The sequence below is a fragment of the Cibotium barometz genome, chromosome 63 (assembly GCF_041138505.1).
Source record: "Cibotium barometz isolate CiBa-2024 chromosome 63, ASM4113850v1, whole genome shotgun sequence".
NCBI lineage: Eukaryota > Viridiplantae > Streptophyta > Polypodiopsida > Cyatheales > Cibotiaceae > Cibotium > Cibotium barometz.
In genome coordinates this window covers 20,519,977-20,537,167 of record NC_141108.1, presented here as the reverse complement: position 1 = coordinate 20,537,167, position 17,191 = coordinate 20,519,977, and the positions used below count along the sequence as shown (strand labels likewise).

The window sequence follows — 17,191 nt, the reverse complement described above, 5'->3', positions numbered from 1 at the left end:
CCACATCGGGTGCCTCCATTCCCATCCGCCGTCAATCCACTCTTAACGAGAATTGGAACCCAAAATTGAAGGATGAGGTGGATAGGTCGGTGGCTAGGTTCTTCTACCACGACCACATTGCGTTTCAAGCGGCACGGTGAGAGTCGAGACTCAATTCTCTTCACTCTTTTTTTTTTTAATGTCTCATGCTTCAAAGCATTTACATGGTTTTCCTTACTTGAAATAGGTCTCCTTACTTCCGTGAGATGGCCACAAAGATCGGGGAATATGGCCCCTCTTATGTGCCACCTTCATCGGAAAAGATTCGCACCACTTTGCTTGATAGGGAGAAGTTGGCCGTTGAGCAGGCGGTGGCGGATACAAAGGCAACATGGGAGACTAACGGAGTCTCTCTCATTGTAGACGGATGGAGTGACACGCGCAAGCGCTCCATCCATGGAGTGGTGGCCTACTCAAGGGGCAAAGTGTACTTCATCGAGTCACATGATGCGAGTGGCACTGGGAAGGCCGTGGATGTGCTTGCCGCGGAATGGGCGTCCACGATCGAGGTCATTGGGCCGGAGCTTGTGGTCGGCATGGTGGCGGATGGAGAGGCGTCAAATAGGGCAACCGGGAGCATTATTGAGTCAATGTATCCATCCATCACAGTTTCTTTTTGCATGGCCCATTGTCTCAACAACCTCCTCAAAGACATAGGTGCCTTGCCATGGATTGCACCCACCATTGAGGAGGCTAACCAGCTTGTATCCTTTGTCCTCAACCACCAAAGGCTGCGACATGAGTTCTCTAAAAGGAGCACTCTTTCCCTCCTCAAGTATTCTGAGACAAGGTTTGCATACAACTTCCTCATGCTAGGCCGCTTGTCTACATGTGGCGGAGCCCTAAGAGGGCTTTTCCTTAGTGATGAATTTTCAGCCATGCCGCAGTCAAAATCGGCAACAGGGAGAACATGCCGAGATCGCGCCGATGATGCCGCTTGGTGGGAGAAGGTGAAGACACTTGATGCCTTGGTCAAGCCTATTGTTCACCTTCTACAAGTCATTGACGGCCGTGAACCATGTATCGGCAAGGTCTATGAGGCCATGGATCGCATGATCGAGTCACTCCAGCAGCTTGTGCCAGACAGGGCCGAGTTTGAGGAGATCCACTCATTATGTGAGTCCAGGTGGAACTCCTACTACTCCCCTCTTCATGCGGCTGCCTTTGTGGTTGATCCAGAGTTCCAGGGCAAAAAGCAAGAGGCCGACAAGGAAGTAAGCAGGGGATGGCGGATCATTTTGGAGCGCTTAGAGCCCGACCCTACCATCAGGCGGAAGATCAGAGACCAGCTATCTCAGTACAGGACGCGGCAGGGATCTTTTGGATGTTTAGATGCACAGCTTGACCGCCTCAAGATTGGGTCTCCTCTTTGGTGGGAGGATTACGGATCAGATGGGCCGGAGTTGCAGCGCTTGGCTATTCGCATCCTTAGCCAGGCTGTGAGCTCTAGTTGCTTGGAGCAACTTTGGAGCGTTTACAGTCACATTGCCTCTAAGAAGAGGAACCGCCTTGAAGTGCAAAGGGCAAGTGATTTGGTTTTTGTGAGCGCTAACTTGCGCATGCTATGTGCGACAGCAACAGGGAAGGCGGATCCCTTCACCGAATGGGAGATGGCACAGCAAGATCCTGCAGCTCAGGAGCATCTTGAGGAGGTAGAGGAGGAGCCACAGCCTGAGGGGGAGGAGGAGGCGTCAAATGGCATCGACGACTTCGACTTCCAAGCCTCCCGTCAGGCTAGCACTTCAGGAGCTTGAGGCTTGACTCTTGAGCCTTGAGCCATCTCACCTTTTTTGTGCCCACTGCCAATGGCCATGATCTATTGTGATCTATCTAGTATCCCTATTTTGTACCCACTCTTTTTTGTAACCCTCACTGCCCATGAGGCATGTACTTATCTCTTTGTATCTATCAGACTATCAATCACATAATCAGTGTGCCATCGATGTTTTATTAGCGCATTTTGCTCAAAATGACTCTTGTTTTTTTGTCTATTCGGTGTAAAATTTTGTTCAAAGTGTGTCTCTATATGTATTCATGCATACAACTCCTAAATTGCTTTTAAAAAAGAGGTTTTTTTTTGCCGTTCCCGACCCCGTCCCCGGGACGGCACTTCCCCGTCCCCGTCCCCCGTCCCCGTCCCCCGTCCCCATGTGACTCTGTGTCAAACGGCATCAACTAGATTGTTAGTGAGAAGCTTGACAAGAATAACTTCCATGCTTGGAAGTTCAGGATGACCAATTTCCTGATGGGTAAAGGATTTTGGGAATTTGTGGAAGGCGAGAATGAAGACCCTCCAGAGTTGCCATAGGAGAATGCCACCGTGCATTAGAGATAAAGGCATTCAAGGATTGGAACCACGGTGCAAGAAAGGTGATGTATTGGTTGTCTGTTTTAGTATTATAGACACTATGATTGAGCACATACAGGATGCTCATACACTAGCAAATTGCATGGCAAAATTTGGTGCAGATGTTCCAGACTAATACAAAGGCAAGGAAACTGCAGCTAAAGTAAGAGCTGCACACTGTGGAGAAGAAGAACATGTCTATCTCAATGAGTATTCATTGAAGATCAAGGGTATTGTTGAATCCCTTGGATCTATAAATGTATCTATGGAGAATGACGACTTGGTAAGTGTCTGTCTGAATGGGCTTGGAAAGGAATACAAGCCATTCAAGACATCTATTGCTGTCAAGGAGAATGTTTCTAACTTTCGGGATCTTGTGTCTATGCTGATCATAGAAGAGAAGACTCTTCTACGCAAAGCAGGAACACATCAAAACAGGCCTTCTACTCCAGTTCGGGTAGAGGTCGAGGAAGAGGTCATGGTGGTTGAGGCCAAAGGTAGTAGCCGATTTGGAAATCAAAATTTTGGACAACAGCAGTCCAATGACTCGCAAAGCAACAACAATCATACACAGGTGGTGGAAGAGGCCAGTCTCAAGGCAGAGCGGGCAAAGAGGACGTGGATTGGAACAAACAATAGTCAAGAGTAGACTGTAGAGACTATCACATTATTGTGGCAAACCAGGTCACTCGTCCAGAGAGTGTAGGAAGAAGCAAAGTGACATGAAGAATGGAAAAATGTAGCAAAATAATTATGCGTCCTCAAGCAAGCAGGCTGAGGAAAGATATGAGCATTTATTTGTTGTGCAGCACATGTTGAATTCAGTGATGACTCTGCAGATGTATCCATAGGTGCTGATGATGTATGGTATGTGTATTCGGGAGCCTCTAACCACATGACCTGTCATGGGTGGTGAGTGGTTTAGAGATGTGAAAAACTTGGACATACCAGGTTATGTAGAGACTAGGGATGACACAGCTCATTCCATTGCTCATATCGGGAATGTGCCATTAGCTATGCAAAATGGCCAGATGAAGTACCTATCCGATGTACTTCATGTGCCAACATCAATAAGAACTCGGTTTCTGTTGGTCAGATGATTGATGTAAGATTCCTCCCCAGGCTCTTAAGATGTCCAGCATCTTCCCCTGTAATCAAATCCCTCTCCAGAAATATAAAGATTTTGTTTCTACCAGTTTTGGCCTAGAAAGAGAAAATATTATAGAGAGATAATATTCAGATATTAAATATTATTGGATAGAAAACATTCTCATCTTATTAGAATAAGTTCCCCTGAAACAGAAATTCAAAAAGATTTTCAGAAGGTGCATTAAAAATTAGGTATAATATGTTCAAGAGACATTACCCTGGGAGTGAAGATTTTCTGAAAATTTTAAATTAAGGTTCGTATGGACAAATAGGATTCATCCAAATGTAGGGAGGAGATAAATAGAAGAATAAAAGAAAATCCTCTAAAAATGAGTAAATGCTCACATAAGATGAAGAGTTGACAAAGGACCAGGTAAATAGTTAAAAATTGGAGATATTTAGATGAAATGACGTGTCTTCACCCTCCAGAGATGCTCACACCGTGCGCTTGCCACCTGTCCGGCTGTACGGTACGCTGGCCGCTAACCTGTATGGCAGAGGGCTGGCTGGCTATATGGCCTGATGGGTTGGCTGGCCTGCGCACAGGCTTGATGGCCAACTGGCCTGCGCACAGGCTACTGTACAACCTGACAACTGCTGTACGGCCTGTGGGCTGAGCCGTACATAGCTGTGGGTTGCTGGCCACCTGCACACAGGCTATGCGGGCCTGTGTACGGGTTGGATGGAGGCGGGGAGGAGGAGTCGCTGATGCTGCTGCTAGTGGCGATCTGACTCCCACAGTGGAGAGGGAAAGAGAGCGTGAGGGAGAGCTGTACGGGCTGTCCGTCCCTTAAGCGTGGGCTGATCCCCTCCCGTGGATAGATGGGCACCTTCCACCATGCAAGGTTGGTGGGGGGTTAGGTAGCCATCCCCACACTTGTCCTACAAAGGTGGGGTGCTTTGGATGCACACCCTCCATTCTTTTTTCTTCATAAAGGTAAAGGGTGCCCGGCCAAAGTATAGATTTGTCCACCATATTTTTAATTGAGTGTGAACCTGCAAGTTATTATAACACATGAAGTAAAACTCCAATAAAAAATACATACTTACCACCTGTTCACATGCCACAAATCATGTCAAAAGACAGGGCATTCCACCGCTCACGAGTGGGCGTCCCGGACCCTTGAGCTAGACACACATATCAAGCATGCAGCTAAAACAATTCACGCAAAGACATTTCAAAAGCATGCAAATCATGTGTGCACAATGCAACATTGCTAATGGACAATCCCCATTCATGAAGCTTGTAATTACATTGACATTTCCGAGCACAAACAGGCCCACCCGAAAGCCAAGTCCAGGGCCATACAGAGTCCGAGGACTCAACCCACGAGCATCAAAAGTCAGATGCCCGTCCAGAGCCCAGGGCTCACACACGGAGAGAACCATTAGGGTGACCCAATGGTGACATCCCCCTCCGGCTTCTAAACAATTGTCCGCAAACTGACAAACCTCCAAATAACCATGGAGGAGCTGCGGATAATCCTGGAAGTAATCCTCATCAACCCACTGCATATCAATGAGAAGATAGTTCTTGAACTTGATCAGGACATTACTTAAACATATGATCTTTACTTCCACAAGAAAAACACTTCCCTTCACGAACATATTGCACCCTTTGCTCCGAAGTAAGCCCATAGTTAGGCCTCTTATTGAGACGCTTCTTCTCAGAAGTATTTTCAGGTTTTGAGCCTCCCTTGGCTTCACTAAAGTCCTTTTTAGGTGGCTGTCCACCCTTCTGCAGATTTGGGACAGCCTTGTTCTTGCCCTTTTGTGTATGATCATCCCACTAAGTTTGGTTTAGCTTTTGCTCCAACTGTTCGGTGGCTAAGGCAGCTGAAATGAGTTGTTGCAAGGTATGATTTGGATATAACTCCAAACCCGTTTGATAGACCGGTTGAAGTCCCGACTCGAACTTCCTTTTCCTTTCATCATCATCAATACGCATAATGGGAGAGACCTCCAAAAGTGTCTTCCAAAACTTAGATACATACGCATGAACCGTTTCCCCTTCATTTTGCTTCACCCAATCCCACTTTTTGCAGATGTTCTTCTTGGCATTGGGGGGTAAAAATTGTGCATAAAACCGTGATTTGAATTCAGCCCATGTATCCATGGGTGTGCATGAAAGCTTTTCTGCAAGCCACCAATGAGCGGCCGTGCCCTTCAAAAACATGCTTGCATGTCTCACCTTGGACTTCTCGGAAAAGTCCTCGTCACTAAAAGCAATATCAAACTGTGAGATGAAAGACATTGCCTCGGAAGCATCAAACTCACCATGATAAACCTCAACTTGACGGACTTATCTCCAACTTTAAACTCCCGTTTCTTTGTAGCATGATGCTCACTCTCCCCATGCCTCCTCTTTGTACCACAATCACGTGGATCAACCCTTGCATCATGAGGCATACCTGCATGTGACGGTGGCAAAGGTGGACTTGTCCCATGAGTTCTATCTGCATGCAGGTGAGTATCATCACCGGGATCTCCTAATGCATATACATATTCCAGGGAGTGAGTAGTGGTAGGAGCATGACGAGCTGGCTCACTACGAGAGAGCTCAATAGGTAAGGTAGCACGATGATGTTGGTGCTCTCTACGTCCATGGGAAACCTGCATAGATGTCAGACGAGGCATAAAACGATCATCTCTTGAGGTTGAGTGTCCCCCATGTGCATTACTCCGTATACCCTATGGAGTAGAGTCACGGCGAGAAGTGATAGAAGGCTCTTCTCTATGGACAGCAGATTTCAGCTTTGGAGAGGCCACTCCATGCATGTCCACAAGTGAGGATCTCTTGATAACAAGTTCTCCATCTTGTCCCTACATTACATCACCCTTGTCCAAGAGAAAAGAGAGGGCTAACTCCTGAGGTTTCAGCCCTGATCCACGAGTTAAAGCTTCAAAGTCTTCAGACACTGTTGCCTCTTTCTTCTTTGCATCTAGCACTTGTTTGACCTGCGGGTCTTCATATAGATTGGCCAACTCTGTCTCCTTAGCATGGAGAAGCTCACGCATACGCTCAGTCTCAGCACTCATTGCACTTGGCTCTTGCTCCTGCATTATCTCCTTGCCACGAGACAGCTGTCCCAACCATACATGATCACGGGCATAAGGCATCTCACCACGTGTTTGTGCTCCACTGGAATCCCCCTTTGAATTTGGCACCTCCTTGCTACTTGCTTGGCTAGCCATAGTAAGAGTAAAGATACCAATGGATAGTAGTCAGGAAGCCTTTGGATCGTCTTCCAGTTTAGAAATAGGAAGAGTCCGTGCTCTGATACCACTGTAACGGAACCCAGGCAAGGTTCACATCTTCCTGGACTCACTCATCCGATTAGCACTTTTAAACTTACTCTTGGAAAGGCAATAGCACAAGACAAGATAGTTGAAAGTAAATAACAGAAATGAAAAGTACACCACACTTGAGGCCGGAACGGCTGGCTCCCCCCCCCCCCCCAAGGAATGATTTATATTGCTTGGGAGAATTGTTGATACAAGCTCACGGGCACGAAGGCCAGATTTCCAATAGCAAATGTAAAATGAAAACAAATACCAAACAATGTATTGTTGATGAAGAAAACCTCCAACCTCCAAGGAGCTGCCTCACGTGTCTTCACCCTCCAAAGACGCTCACACCGTGCGCTTGCCACCCGTCCTTAGTACTACAGCTCATGCCGTACTAGTCCTTGCGGTGGAGGAGGAGTCCAGACATCTATCAAGTAAAAGTCTTCATAAGCCCCGACTGTCCGGATGGCTGGCTTGAGGGTACGGTATGGCCTGTACCTGCTATACGGCTTGAACCTGCTGTACGACTGTACAGTACGCTGGCCGCTGACTTGTATGGCAGAGGGCTGGCTGGCTGGCCCCTGTATGGCCTGAGGGCTGGCTGGCCCGATGGCTGGCTGGCCTGCGTACAGGCCTGATGGCTGGCTGGCTATGCACAGGTTGCTGTACAGCCTGACAACTGCTGTACGGCCTGTGGGCTGAGCCGTACACAGCTGTGGGCTGCTGGCCGCCTGCACACAGGCTGTGCTGGCCTGCGTACGGATTGGATGGAGGTGGGAAGGAGGAGTCGCTGCTGCTGCTGCTGGCGACTTGACTTCCACGCTGGAGAGGGAAAGAGAGCGCCAGAGGGAGAGCTGTACGGGCTGTCCGTCCCTTAAGCATGGGCTGATCCCCTCCCGTGGGTAGATGGGCACCTTCCACCATGTGGGGGGTTAGGTGGCCATCCCCACACTTAGTCCTACAAAGGTGGGGTGCTTTGGATGCACACCCTCCATTCTTTTTTCTTCATAAAGGTAAAGGGTGCCCGGCCAAAGTATAGATTTGTCCACCATATTTTTAAACCTACAAGTTATTATAACGCATGAAGTAAAACTCCAATAAAGAATACATACTTACCACCTATTCACATGCCACAAATCATGTCAAAAGACAGGGCATTCCACGGCTCACGGGTGGGCGTCCTTGACCCTTGAGCTAGACACACATATCAAGCATGCAGCTAAAACAATTCACGCGAAGACATTTCAAAAGCATGCAAATCATGTGTGCACAATGCAACATTGCTAATGGACAATCCCCGTTCATGAAGCTTGTAATTACATTGACATTTCCGGACACAAACAGGCCCGCCGGAAAGCCAAGTCCAAGGCCATACAGAGTCCGAGGACTTGACCCACGAGCATCAAAAGTCAGACGCCCGTCCAGAGCCCAGGGCTCACACACGGAGAGGACCATTAGGGTGGCCCAATGGTGACACAGGCCAGATGGAGTCAATTGTTCCAACAATTTGGAGGAATGATTGAATGCGTTCCTGGCAAGAATAATCCTGTTGCCGACGCTCGTAGTCGGAAAGCTACCATTCAGACAGTGCAGGAGTCCACTATGCTAGAGATACAAGGACATGATCTAGACAGCATGAGAGCATAGTATGTGGATTCAAAAGAATTCGGGACTCAGTATAGATTGGCCCTCACTTCTGAGCCAGGCCACTATACACTTCAGGATGACTGGTTGTTTTACAAACATCGGCTATGTGTTCTTCGAGAGAAGAGACCGGCACTTCTCCACGATGCCCATGACTCTCTTGTAGGGGGTCATCGGGGCATTAACAATACCTTGGAGAAGTTGGAAAGATCATTTTATTGGCCAAAGATGCGAAGGGATGTTTACAACTATGTTAAGTCCTGTGAGATATGCCAAAAGGTAAAGGTTCCACATTCGAAACAAGCAGGGTTGCTCCAACCTTTGCCAGTTCCGGAGAGACCTTTCCAAGATATTTCCATGGACTTCGTAGACCCACTTCCCGCCTATAGGAACCCGAAACACACAGTGTATGACTATAGTAGACCGGTTCAGTAAGTTTTGCATACTCATCCCGTGCAAACAGACGGCCACAGCAGAAGACATAGCCTGGCTCTTTCTCAGACATTGGTACCCAGTTGGTGGTTTGCCACCCACGGACTATTACATCCGACAAGGATCCAAAGTTTACTTCACATTTTTGGAGATCTTTATTTGATAATTTTGGAACCAAGCTTCAGTTGCTCACACAGATGGCCAAACAGAGATATACAATCAATTGGCCTTTGATGTTCTCAAAGCCTATTGTCATTCACAGCAGGCTAAGTGGGAATTTTATCTCCCTTTGGTGCAAGTCATTCTTAACGATACTCACTCCTCGAGTGTTGGCCGAACTTCATTCGAAGCAGCCTTTGGTCGCCGTTTCTCGTCTCTCCTGACACGAATGGTGTCACCATCTTTGGAGGCCAACAAAACTTCTGAGACTTTTTCAAAGGTTATTGTCATTCACAGTAGGCTAAGTGGGAATTTTATCTCCCTTTGGTGCAAGTCATTCTTAACAATACTCACTCCTCGAGTGTTGGCCGAACTTCATTCGAAGCAGCCTTTGGTCGCCGTTTCTCGTCTCTCCTGACACGAATGGTGTCACCATCTTTGGAGGCCAACAAAACTTCTGAGACTTTTTCAAAGGTTATTGAGTCCGTAAAAGAGCGCTTGACCAAAGTCCAAGAGGCCTACACCAGACAGGCCAACAAGTCCAGGCGAGATGTCAATTACAAAGAAGGGGATTGGGCTTATCTCCGGATTATGAAGCAACGATTGAAGCAAGTGGACAAGCGTTACCCCAAGCTTTCGTTTCAAAGCTTCAGCCCTTTTCCGATCATCCAAAAACTCAGTGATGTCTCAATGAAGTTGAAGTTACCACCCAGTTGGACCATGCACAATGTGTTTCATGTTTCATGGCTAAAACCATATGTTGGTCCACAGTTGTTTGATTTTTTAGATGAGCAGCAACCGGACGTGGTTGATGAAGCCGAAGTGCTTGAGCCTAAGCAGATTCTCCTCCACCGTTGGAAACATGGTTCCGATAGACGCCTTCGACAATTTTACACGAAGTTTCAAGATCGAGGTACCATAAAGCCGTTTGGCTCGATGAAGATTTCTTTCAAGAGTACCCACAGTTGTTGGCGGACTATTTGGAAGCAATGCAAATACCGCCAAGTTAAGGAGGAGGGAATGTCACGTGCACCCTGCACTGTGGTGCACGGTGACAAACTGGCTCATCAGACAGTGCAAGAACATGTACAAAAGTAGAACCCAGTAGGACACTTTTTGTCGTATGCCGTGACCCTTTTGTGAGCCCTCAGTACAGGGACATGTCAGGCATGAGCTACGTAGGTCTTATCCAAACCGTAGAGGGTCAGGGTCAAGGTCAGTCCCCTAAACCCACTTGGAGAAAGTGTGTCAGTTGCATGTAGGTCAATCCATTAGGGTAGGACTGCATCATAAGAGCATTGGAAGCCCTGCATATCATTGGGTCCATTTGGCCTAGGTATTGAAGGCTTAGGCTTTTGGCCACCCTAGGTTGGGGCCCTTGGCCCTATGCCTTGGGGGCATGGCCCCAGCCCTTGATGGGGCTGGCCGACAGGGCTGAAGCAGCCCAAGAGGGGCTGCGTGTGCAGCCCCAGCCCTCTTAGGGGCTGCCCCATAGCCCTAGCCCTCATGGGGGCTAGGCGGGCCGTAGCCAGAGGCAACCGGCCACAGCAGCAAAGGCTGCCGACCAGCAACAAGGGAAAAAAACGCATGACTTTTAGCCCAATAGAAATGGCCGACCAGCTCTAGAGGTGGCCGACCAGCATCTATGGATGCTATATAAACATGGGTAAGTCCTTCATTTAAATCATCTCACAAAAGTTCAAGTCTTCACAAGCAGTTAGTGATGAGGTGTGCTTAGCCTCCCGGCTTTGCATACAAGAGCAAGTCTTTGTACTCCAAGCTTCAAGCAAGTCCATCCCACCTCAGCGTGCATGTCAAGATTGCACAAGGCTCCCGGACAAGCTCAGTCGTTGCCTCGGTGTGCACTTCAGTTGGGATTCCAAGCCGGCGTACTTCCTCTTGTGTTGTTTAATTCAGTGAGAGCTTATCTATAACCTATTATTTCTAAGTCATCATTAATTAGCATAGCTTATTAATAATTGATTTTCTAGAGAAAAAATGTTTTAAAGACAAGACAAATCTTTTGTTGTTTAATTTAGTGAGAGCTTATCTATAAGCTATTATTTCTAAATTATCATTGATTAGCATAATTAGCATAGCTTATTAATCATCATTGATAAGCTACAAGTTTTTGTTGTATTAAAGAGTAATAAAGAGTGAAATGTCATATCCATGACTCAAGAGTTAAAGGTCATTTCTACCCTCTACATGGCTTCCAATTGCTCTTCATTGCCAATCTACATGTGGAAGGGGACATGTGAACCCTCACATGAGACTTCTTGGGTGTCAATGGCGGCCATTGGACATTGACATCTTTCGAGAATTGAACCTGCATCAAGAAGGGGGGCATGTTAACCCTCACCAAAGACTTCTTTGACATCGATGTGGCCACTAGGCATCATCTATTTCCTTCTTCACTACATATAAAGAATGTTTTATCCTGAAGGATTATTGCCTTCATTCACTTATTATGTCATCACTCGTAGATTCCTTATTGCATGTAGACCCTTATGTCCTCTTCATTATTCTTGCTTTTCCTTCTTGCCTAATAGCCATTTTTTGAAGCTAGCTCTTCTAAAGATCCCATTTTGTTTCCCATTCATCCCTTCTATTTAATGGCACTCACTTTGTGTTTCTGATTCCTCCTTCCACTTTAATGGCACTCCCCTTGTGTTTCCCATTCCTCCCCTTTAATGGTTCTTCCTCTCAAGACACTCCTATCAAAAAATTATGACCACCACCCTTGAGGACATCCCATGACTGATCACTACCTTACCACCCTACTACTTTCCTTACTGAGGCGAGTAATTTTGAGTTTCTTCATAATCCACTTGAGGAGGGTTCCTACACTACAAGAAGATATTTCTGCAAAAAGTGTGCATCTAAAATATGGAAAGAACTTCTTCAATAAACTTATTTTGTGTTAGTCAGATAAAAACATGGTGCAAGTCTATCATGACTTGAATACCAAGGTAGTATTATAGTTCACCCCAAATAGGTCACTGGGAATGCCATGGAGAGTTCAATCATGGCGTGATGAAACACTTGGGTAGTATTTCCAAGTTGAAAAAAATCATCCACATAGATAGAAATCGAAAAAAAAAACACTATGACTTCAAACATCGAGAGAAGACTTAAAAAATTTGTGTAAGAAAATATACAAAAGTGTATTTGGTGTAGTGTTCTTTGAAAGTGAGAAAATAATGGTAAATTTTGAGAGAGATGCTTTCTATTCGGTCACATAAATCTGGATGTAGTGGTTCTAAGAGGTTTGAAATACAAGAGTGTGAGCATGGAAAACATTGGTGATGAGTTTTGTCCAAGATACATCCTTCCCAAATATATATTTCGGTGAGGGTTTTTAGAAGGTCATTACAAAGATTTTACATCTCACAAAGAGCATATATGTTGAGATGTTCTAATTGATAATGTCATCGTTCTATTTCTAATCCTATAGCATTATTTTTTATCGTAGAAAGTTATTTACCATGGAAACACTGGAAACACCCAATGGAAAAAATTAGAGAGAGAGAGAGAGAGAGAGGGAGAGAGAGAGATATATATAAATATTAAAAATATTAATTTTCTTTAGGAATAGAGGATGGACATGTAAGAATTACCTTAGATAAAGGTAGGTTTAAGTGCATGCTTACTTAGAGAGTAACATTGAAATTGGAGATGCTTTGTATTGATGTTGCGATACCCAATCCAAAAATCAAAAAATAAGACATGTTAACATCTTGTGTTCTTTTAATCACATTATTATCTTCTCTCCAACAAGAAATAATTAATTTTCTTGAGAAAATATATTTTCAAGACAAGGCAATTCTCGTGTTGTTTATTTTAGTGCAAGCTTATCTATAAGCTGTTATTTCTAAATCATCATTAATTAGCATAACTAGCATAGTTTATTAATAATTGATTTTCTTGAGAAAAAATATTTTGAAGATAAGATAATTCTTGTATTGTTCAATTTAGTGAGAGCTTATCTATAACCTATTATTTCTAAATCATCATTGATTAGCATAACTAGCTTAGCTTATTAATCATCATTAATAAGCTATAACTTTGTGTTGTATTAAAGAGTAATAAAGAGTGAAAGTTTATATCCATGAGTCAAGAGTGAAAGTTCATTTCTACTCTCTACACGGCTTCCAATTGCTCTTCATTGCCATCTTCTAAGAATGAATCTACATGTGGAAGGAGGGCATGTGAACCCTCACATGAGACTTCTTGGGTGTTAATGGCGGCCATTGGAAATTGACATCTTTTGAGAATTGAATGAATCTGCATCAATAAGGGGGGCATGTTAACCCTCGCCAAAGACTTCTTGGGCATCGATGTGGCCACTAGGAATCATCTATTTCCTTCCTCGCTAGATATAAAGATTGTTTTGTCTTGAAGGATTATTGCCTTCATTCACTTCTTCTATCGTTGCTCGTAGATTTCTTTTATCGCATGTAGACCCTTATGTGCTATTGATTATTATTGCTATTCCTTATTGCGTAGTAACCAATTTTTGAAGCTAGCTCTTCTAAAAATCTCGTTATGTTTCCCATTCATCCCTCCTCTTTAATGGCACTCGCCTTGTGTTTCCTCCTTCCACTTTAATGACACTCCCCTTGTGTTTCCCATTCCTCCCTCCCCTTTAATGGTTCATCCTCTCAAGACACTCCTATCAAAACATTTTGACCGTGACCCTTAAGGACATCCCACGACTAATCATTACCTTACCACCCTACTACTTTCCTTACTGAGGCAAGTAATTTTAAGTTTCTTCATAATCCACTTTAGGAGTGTTCCTACACTACACTACAAGAAGATCTTTCCTCAGCAAGTGTGCATCTAAAATATGGAAAGAACTTATTCAAGAAGATCTTTCCTCAGCAAGTGTGCATCTAAAATATGGAAAGAACTTATTCAATAAACTTCTTTTGTGTTAGTCAGATGAAAACATGATGCAAGTCTCTCATGACTTGAATACCAAGGTGGTATTATAGCTCACCCCAGATCGGTCATTGAGAATGCCATGGATAGTTCAACTATGGCATGATGAACTACTTGGGTAGTATTACCAAGTAAAAAAATATCATTCACATAGATAGCAACCAAAAGAAAAACACTATGACTTCAAATAGTGAGAGAAGACTTCAAAAATTTGTGTAAGAAAGTAAACAAAAGTGTATTTGGTGTAGTGTTCTTTAAAAGTGATAAAATAGTGGTAACTTGTGAGAGATATGCTTTCCATTGGGTCACATAAATCTGGATGTACTAGTTCTAAGGGGTTTGAAATACAGGATTGTGAGCATGGGAACCATTGGTGATGAGTTTTGTCCAAGATACATCCTTTCCAAATCTCTATTTGGGTGAGGGTTTTTACAAGGCCATTACAAAGTTTTTACTTCTCACAAAGTGTATATATGTTGGGATGTTCCAACTGATAATGTCATCGTAAATGTCATCGTACTATTTATATTCCTATAGTGTTATTTTTTACTGTAGAAAGTTCTTTGCCATGAAAATACTAGAAACACCCAAAGGATACAACCTACCTTGTTGCTTGCAGATGATATGGATGACTTTTCCATCGAGAAGCTTGACATGTATGACATAGTATTTATAATGAAACTCAATGAAAATGCTATTTACTAAGAAAAGATTTTGAGCAACACTAGGTACATAAAAGACATTGTCAATCTTAGTAGTTTGATCATTTGGTAGGGAAATGTGTATTGAGCCAATACACATTGAAGGCAAGACTAGGTACATAGAAGACACTGCCAACCTTAATTTTGACAGTCTTATAGGGAAATGTGTACTGACCCAATACCTATTGAAGGTACATTACTATCATAACCTAGGTTAAGATCTTGGGTATTCGATAATGGTTTGTAATTGATAAGATATTTTTTGTTATTAGTCATGTTGTGAGTGGCTCTAATATCAAAGAACCAAGTGTCTTCACGACCTTGAAAGCATGCTAGGGCCATAGCCAAGAGTTGAAGGGATGATGGTGGATCTAATGTAGGACCTAAGGTGTCAATATCCTCGTGACAATTGCTCACTTTTTTTTTGTTTCGACAGTCAAGCTCCAAATGCCCCTTCTGATTGCAATACCAACATGGAGGCTCCCTAATATAGGGAGGGGGGACTGTAAGAGACATTTTTTATTGTAATTGGTTTGTTTATTAAAGCCCTCATTAGAAGAAATTTTTTATTAAAACCATCATCTGTTATTGTTGGATCGTTTAGACAAATTTATAAAGGAAAGCATGGCATGAGTGTCGTTTCTAGGGATTGTTGTGGTCCTCATTGCTTCCTCTTAGAGAATATGACTAGTCAATTTGCTGGTGAGACACATTGACAATTTTTGTTTGTGTAGTGATAAAGGGCCGCCATTTTTGAGGTAAGTTATCTTATCTGAAGAGAAAGGTCTATCACTAGGTTAGAAGGGATAGCTTCATCCAAAATTTGTTGCCTTCATTCATGGTAAAATAAAGAGGCCTTTCTCTAATAAAGCAACCCTTGTTGACATGACAATAGGTTGATAACTAGAATGTAATAGATGCCACATAACTTTTGTGTGTCACCTATATGTAAGATGACTTCTATTTGGGCTACAAAGTCCTTGGCTAACTAGGCTTCATGATTGCTGACATGATCGGTGCCAACAAGGTATGCATCAAAGCCAAGAGCAACGGCCCATATAGGAGGATCGTCGAAGAACATCCTCATTTGAACCCTCCAAACAAGATAATTTTGACCAATTATTGTGGTGGGATCAAAGGATTGGCAAGATTTGGTCGTGGTTGGCTTGGGTTGCCATGGTTGACGTGTCTTGCTAGATAAGTTGTTTTATATGTTGTCCGATCAACACTAAAAGGGTGGTAAAATATTTCTGATCGAGCCGTAAAGTTCTAAACGCCTAGCATCATATTAGTACCGTGTATAAATTAGGATCTAGCTAATCTACAAAGATATTGATTGTTTACGAGAGGGATGCTAAGCAATAACATAAGATTATATTTATTTGTGCCCAAATAGGCTTTTGGTTACAAGAAGCGTCGCTTCATAAGATGGTTGTTCGTTTGAAAACTAGGAATGTCCTAGACTTATGTATGTGAAGTATTAACTCATTAAGGTTGATGTAATTAAATTTAACCTTCACAAGTTCGTAAGGGTCTATCAAACCCTCACAATCTCTAGACACACACCGCCTTAGTGCCCTGGCTATATAAACTGCCAAACCAGACTATCCCTTGCATTAGCCTACTTGTCCTCATTACACCACTTCGCATAACTGCTAGAGCTACAAGCTTTGCATACTTTCTCCTTGTCCTGGTTTCCTGCACGTCCAGAGCAGCTCTAGCGGGTACGTGTGTCGTGTACTTTGCGTTATGTCTTGCGTTTGTACTTTTCTATAACAGCGATCTATTTCTAACTTGTTTGAGGTATCAACATGTAAGCAGGCAGAGCAACAGAGGAGCAACTATACGGTGCGGCCGCCTTCACCGACGGTCGTCCTTTCCCACCGCACCACCACCATCATCATTGTGTCCTCCGCCCGCTAGTTCCTCTTCCTCTTCACCAGTGCCTGTACTGGGCACGCCTCTACCTTCTCCTAAGTCTACACCAGCGCATGTACCAGGCACGCCTCTACGTCCTTCTCCTGATTCTACACCACCAGCAGGCGCGCATATCCCGAATATCCATGGCCGCCAGTGCGTGGTGTGTGGCTATCGCTGATGCCGGCTCGAAGGCCCTTGAGACGGCTTTGTTCTACGAATGCACAATGAACTCCCAGTTCTGTCAGGCCATCATGCCCGGCCAGAACTGCTTCGAGCCTGACACGCTGTCCTCCCACGCATCTTATGCTTTCAACGCCTACTGGCAGGCTCACAAGAATGCAAGCGCCACCTGCGACCTCCAGGGTGCGGCTGTGCTTGTAGACGCCGATCCTAGTAAGATCCTCACTCCTCCTCGTCTATATCACCTAGTACGTCCTGTGTTCTTTATCACATGATCTGACCAGACATTTATTGTTTGCAGGTTACGGCGCATGCCACTACGCGTCCGCTTGACGAGCGTCAGCATTTTTCTCTTCCCGGACAATGCTATGATTTTGTGAAAACT

The 17,191-nt window shown here is 44.3% G+C and overlaps 1 protein-coding gene across 1 annotated transcript; it reads left to right on the top strand.

The window, feature by feature from the left end:
- The first annotated feature begins 245 nt into the window (after nt 1-245).
- LOC147603821 (uncharacterized) lies at nt 246-1,992 on the top strand. Its single transcript, XM_086796327.1, has one exon. The coding sequence runs from the start codon at nt 246-248 to the stop codon at nt 1,791-1,793; it is 1,548 nt and encodes a 515-aa protein (XP_086652453.1). The 3' UTR covers nt 1,794-1,992.
- Nucleotides 1,993-17,191: the final 15,199 nt, after the last annotated feature.